The 5,364-nt window shown below is 50.4% G+C and overlaps 2 protein-coding genes across 2 annotated transcripts in view; one reads left to right on the top strand and one right to left on the bottom strand.

Moving 5' to 3' along the window:
• Positions 1-3,047, top strand: part of Rasl12 (RAS like family 12) — a 14,150-nt gene extending 11,103 nt beyond the window's left edge. Inside the window, exon 5 of the mRNA XM_031345377.1 lies at positions 1,110-3,047. Coding sequence (XP_031201237.1) covers positions 1,110-1,485 — 376 coding nt within the window. The 3' untranslated portion in view covers positions 1,486-3,047. The remainder of the gene's footprint in view (positions 1-1,109) is intronic.
• A 5-nt stretch (positions 3,048-3,052) lies between these two features.
• Slc51b (solute carrier family 51 beta subunit) overlaps positions 3,053-5,364 on the bottom strand; it is a 9,264-nt gene continuing 6,952 nt past the window's right edge. The window contains exons 3-4 of the mRNA XM_031345378.1: positions 4,319-4,409; positions 3,053-3,406 (exon numbers count right to left, since the gene is read on the bottom strand). Of these exons, the coding sequence (XP_031201238.1) occupies positions 3,202-3,406; positions 4,319-4,409 (296 nt within the window). The 3' untranslated portion in view covers positions 3,053-3,201. The remainder of the gene's footprint in view (positions 3,407-4,318; positions 4,410-5,364) is intronic.

The following is a 5,364-nucleotide window of genomic DNA, read 5'->3' on the forward strand; positions in this document are numbered from 1 at the left end:
AGAGAGAGAGAGAGAGAGAGAGAGAGAGAGAGAGAAATATTACAGAATATTGTTTTGACCTCAATGTTCACCAAAGAGATTGTTGAAAAATGGTTTGCAAGTGAGTGACCAGGAATCTAGGGATTGAATGAACAGGCCTGTTCCCTGGGTATGATGCATGGTGGCTTGTCCCGCCTCCTTCTTGGTTGAATACAGCACTAACAGGTTAGGGTTCCATGGCACAGTATGTCTCCTGACCCCTTGTTCCTTCCAAGTCAGCCTTGGCCCAGAGGCTTTTCCCCACTGTTTCTTACCCTGGCATCCCCTCCCATCTTGGGCTGTGATGTGGTCCTAAGGAATGGTGGCTGGGGCAGCTCATCAAGTTGGGGGGGGGGCGGGGTAACAGGATTCAACCTTGGCCTCAAGACCCGAAGAGTCCTTGTCCCTCCCCACTTCTGAACAAGAGTCAGTCTTTATTTTTTTCTCCACCTCCATTTCAATGGGTTTCAGTCAGAAGCTCCTATGGACCTTCCACTTGCCAACATTTATCCAGTCATCCTGGGAGGCAGATAGAGCCACACGGGAGCGAGGACATCCCTCGGTAATATGGCACCCTCATCGATGTCCTCTGCTGGCCCTCAGATGGACAAAGAGACAAATCACTTATGAGCCCCAAGAGTCTGCCAGTCATGGGCTTCCCGAGTAATCTGAGGGGTGCTACCCGCTTCATTGCAAACACCTGCCCTTCACTACTACTAGTCCCTCAAGCTGAGGGTGGCTGTTTCCTGAGGAGGTGGGCCATGGCCTTCTTCATCTAGCTACAGGCAGGGTCTAGCATGGGAGGATTTGACTCGTCCTTTCTCTCTTCCTCGTATTCATTCCTAAATTCCAGCTTTGGCAATCAAGGGCTGAGTCTGCACCAGGCACTACAATAAGCATTCCATGCAAGATGTCTTAGCCCTAACAGCCTCTAACAGAGGTGGGTACTATGATCCTGTTGTATGGATGAGCAAACAGACTCAGAGGATGAAGATAGGTCCAGACCACTAGGTGGGGAGATAGGTGTGGGACCCTCTCTGCCTGACCTGTAATGACATTTTCCTGACTGCCTCACCCTGCTTCCTCTCTAGGCAAGTCACCAAGGCTGAGGGTGCGGCTTTGGCTGGCAGATTTGGCTGCTTGTTTTTTGAGGTCTCTGCCTGCCTGGACTTTGAACATGTGCAGCACGTCTTCCATGAGGCCGTGCGTGAGGTGCGGCGAGAGCTGGATAAGAGTCCCCTGGCCCGGCCCCTCTTCATCTCTGAGGAGAAAGCCCTGTCCCATCAGACCCCGCTCACAGCCCGGCATGGGCTGGCCAGCTGTACTTTTAACACTCTCTCCACCGCCAGCCTGAAAGAGATGCCCACTGTGGCCCAGGCCAAGTTGGTCACTGTGAAATCATCTCGCGCCCAGAGCAAGCGCAAGGCACCCACCTTGACTCTACTGAAGGGCTTCAAGATCTTCTGAGGACCCTTCTGCAGGAACCTTAGGCTCAGCTGATGCTTGGGACTGCAGGGTATTGGCTTGATTGCACTCCAATGAACCAATGGCCCTTACCCTCTGGTAGATAGCAGATTCCACCTCCAGCACCAAGCAGGGTCCCTACGTGCTCACTATGTAAGCCAGAGGGACAGGCAGGGATGCTGCTCCTAACTGCCTCACCCTGCTTCCTTGTCAGGCGAGGGCCTGGGCTCCATAGTAACCTCTGTATCCACCACCCTGGAGGGAAGCTGCCCCTGTTACAGACAGGAGAGCTGGAGTCAGCTGCAAGCAGAAAGGAACTGCAGTACAAATCCTGTGTCATGACTCTCCGGCTCCAGCCACTGCCAGACAAGCTGCAGCCCATGTTCAAAGAGGCTTTGTCTATGTGAAGGCTTGCTAACAGTCTACAGGATGGCTGTCCCAGAGGTCCTGCCATCACCTGGTGGTAGAAAGAGGTAGGCCAGCTGTTCAGGGGCCCAAAGCTTACCCAAGAAAATTCTAGTTAAAAATAATCCTATGTGAAAGCTTGGATAGGGCAAAGAAATCTGAACAGGAACCCTTCAGCACTAGCCTCTAAATGAAGGATGCAGAGAGGGACTGAGGGTTGTCTAGGCTAGAGAGCCTCCACCATTTTTCTTCACCAGCATTTGGGGGACTTATTATGACCACTTTGTTAGTAGACACCACCCCCAGGACCATCCTTCTTGAGCTTGGTGATCAAAGCTGCCGAAAGTCATTCTACCCAGTGACAGTCCTCAGGGAGTCCACAGCTGGCGGGATATCACAGTTACCCTCTAGTGGGAGCCATTGGCCTGCCCACTGTTAAGTAGGTGCAGTCTGGTTTGGTGGGACCTAGGACTCTCAGCAACGGGATTGTTCAAAGCCTATTCTGGTAAGATAGATCCCAAAGCGTTTGGGATTAATATGGCGGAATTTTACATAAACTATTTGGTGTTTTACCAAGGCTCAGGTGTGAGAGGTCTGTCATAGGCAGGGGCTACAGCTGTTTCTTACTGTTTACCACACACTCTGGATGAGCAGGCTCAGGAGCGGGGCATGAGTAGGCCTAGCTGGGCACCCTGGGAAGTCGACTCCTTTGGCTCCCAGACATCAGTCCAGGAGCTTGAATGGAGAATATCTCTAACCCAGTGGTCAGCTCTAGTCTATAGCTGGAGAAACGGAGGTCAGAGGGAGGCCCTGATCTACCCAAGAGCACGTGCTGCAAATCCTGGCCCTTTGTCCTGACCAAAGGCCAACTCTGAACTTCATACTTTTTTTTTTTTAAGATAGGGTCTCTTTATTAAGTAGGTCTGGCTGTCCTGGAACTCACTATGCAAACCAGGCTAGAGTTGAACTCACAGAGATCCATCTGCCTCAGCCATCTGAGTGCTGGAATTAAAGGCTTCCACCTCTCACGGCTGAACTTTGTACTTTCGATGCAAGCCCCTTGTGTGTGCTTTGTAGACACCATCATTTGAACCCAGTACACAGTTCCAGCTGCCCACCTGGACAAGCATTTGAAATAAAAGACTTTTTTAAATAAGAAATTTTCGTCTGATTGTAGTTTGTTTATTGGGTCTGCTAAAAATAAGTTAGGCGACGTGGTGGGGTACTGTCTAACCTAAGGGGTTTGAGGCCTCAGACCTGAGCTTAGATCACAGTCGTGTATCTGGCTGGAGCAGCGTGTTCTCACAATGCTCCCTAGCTCTCTGTTTCCTGTGGGTCTGGTAGCAAGACGAATGCTGTGTCTCTCTCATTCGACTCAGTTTCCCCCGGGGCCAAGTCTGGCTTCTCTGAGATCAGTGTCTCTCTTAGGAAGACCTGGCTGTTGCTCTCTTTCATCCTGGAGTCATCTAGATGCAGGTCTTCTGGTGTTTCTTTGTCTTGTGGCTGATTCTTTCGATTTCTGGGAGGAGAAGAAATAGTGTTGATCAGGGATACTGAGTGGTTGGGTCAGGACCCCATAGTAATCTTGAGCAGAGCTCCTCTGTTTAGAAGTGACAGTGGCTCCCTATGGCTCCCACTCTTACATCTGTCATCTCATTGCAAGGCCACCTGGGAGCTAAGTTTTGATTGCCAGCCCTTTCTCTTAGAGATGAGCAAACATGGCGTTGGAGGCCAATGAAGTACATATCTGCATCATACAGCTAAGTCTACCCATTCTGAGGCCTATGACCTTTTTCCAAAGCACACTATCCTGACCCCAGGGATGTCATCATACTTAGTACAGGTCCCTGCCTGCCATGTTCTATCCCTAAGATGCTGCCAGAAATCCCTAACTAACCTTCTAGCTCTCACTCTGTTTCTCCAAACAGGTTTATCCACACTGGTCATGCGTGTAAGACCTAATCCTACACATGGCTTCCACTGCCTCCTCAACCTGACAGTCTTTCCAGTAATCCCCAAAAGTCTCTCCTTTCTCCAAGCTGGTTTACTCAAGGAACTCTTGGACTCCCAAGGGGGAAGGAACTGAGTACCTGGCCCCCAGGAGAGCAGACCTGTATCAGCTGATCCTGGGACAGCCACCTTGTCTCTCAGTTGAGTTTGCTGAAAGGAATGCTTTCTGACATGGTAAGAGGGGCCAGGACCATTTATAAGGGGTAGCACCCTTCTGAATCATTCCAACCTGCTGGCTAAGGATAGGGGACAGTTGGGGAGGGGCAGCTGCTGGGTTGTTTATTTCATTGCTTTGGTCCTTGGTGACTGGCATCAAAAGGTGAAGAGCTAATTTCACTAACGTGACTCCTGCTTAGATTGCCATCTAGGAAGGAAGCCCCCCCTGCTCTCTATGGAGACCCACTCCAAACCAACTCCTCACCTGTTTGCCAGGATGCTTCTTCTCAGGAGGAACATGCTTATCACCACCACCAGGACTGCCAGAACCAGGATGGAATAATTCCAAGGAGCCGCTGAGGAAGGACACACAGAGAGACAGATCCTTGAGCAGAGGCCAGGTGCCTTCAGGCCCATCTCAGAGCATCATTTGTCCCTTCTATGAAGACTCCCATCAAGGTCCCTTGCTTTAAGGGAACTCCCCAACTGACCAGTGGGGTTGAGGTGGGGTTGGGGTGGAGTCAAGGCTTCTGCTCTGGACCAACCCTGATCCCAGGGGGGAGACAGTGCAACGTTTACATAATAGTTGGGTAGAGGGGGTGTGAGTGGCAAGAAGGAAACTTGAGCTCCAGTCTTCGATTTTATACTGCCTTCTTTGGAGGAGCAGGGAAGGAAGGGATAATGACAGTCTAACCGTATGCGGTTACTATCTAACTACAGGTGAAGTGGCAGTGCTCCAAACTGTCAGACTGTGACATGTGAGGCAGGCTCCAGGATCACAGCTTTTTACTACCCCTCCTGCAGGAATGGTCCCCCACCAAAGGATCTGAGAGCGGATTCCTTCCCTTCTGGCAAGGATTTCCCTCCTGCAAGCCTTTACCAGAATGTCCTGTTAGTGAGACTTTCCTTGATTACATCATCTTCCTTGCTGCATAATACCCCACCACCCCACACCGTACTGAGGATTCAATTTAAGATTCCTCACATGCCTGAAAGACACTCCATCACCAAGGGCCAAACATTTATTTATTTATTAAATGTAAGTACACTGTAGCTGTCTTCAGACACTCCAGAAGAGGGAGTCAGATCTCTTTATGGATGGTTGTGAGCCACCATGTGGTTGCTGGGATTTGAACTCTAGACTGGTCTTGAACTTGTGATCTTTGTGGCTGAACCTCTTGAATAGCTAGGGTTGAAGGGTCTGTGCCACCACTCCCAGCTTGCTGTTGCTGCTGCTGCTTCTCCTCCTCCTCCTCTTCCTCCTCCTCCCTCTCTTCTTCTTCTTCTTCTTCTTCTTCTTCTTCTTCTTCT

This window comes from Mastomys coucha, unplaced genomic scaffold, assembly GCF_008632895.1.
Source record: "Mastomys coucha isolate ucsf_1 unplaced genomic scaffold, UCSF_Mcou_1 pScaffold23, whole genome shotgun sequence".
Classification (NCBI taxonomy): domain Eukaryota; kingdom Metazoa; phylum Chordata; class Mammalia; order Rodentia; family Muridae; genus Mastomys; species Mastomys coucha.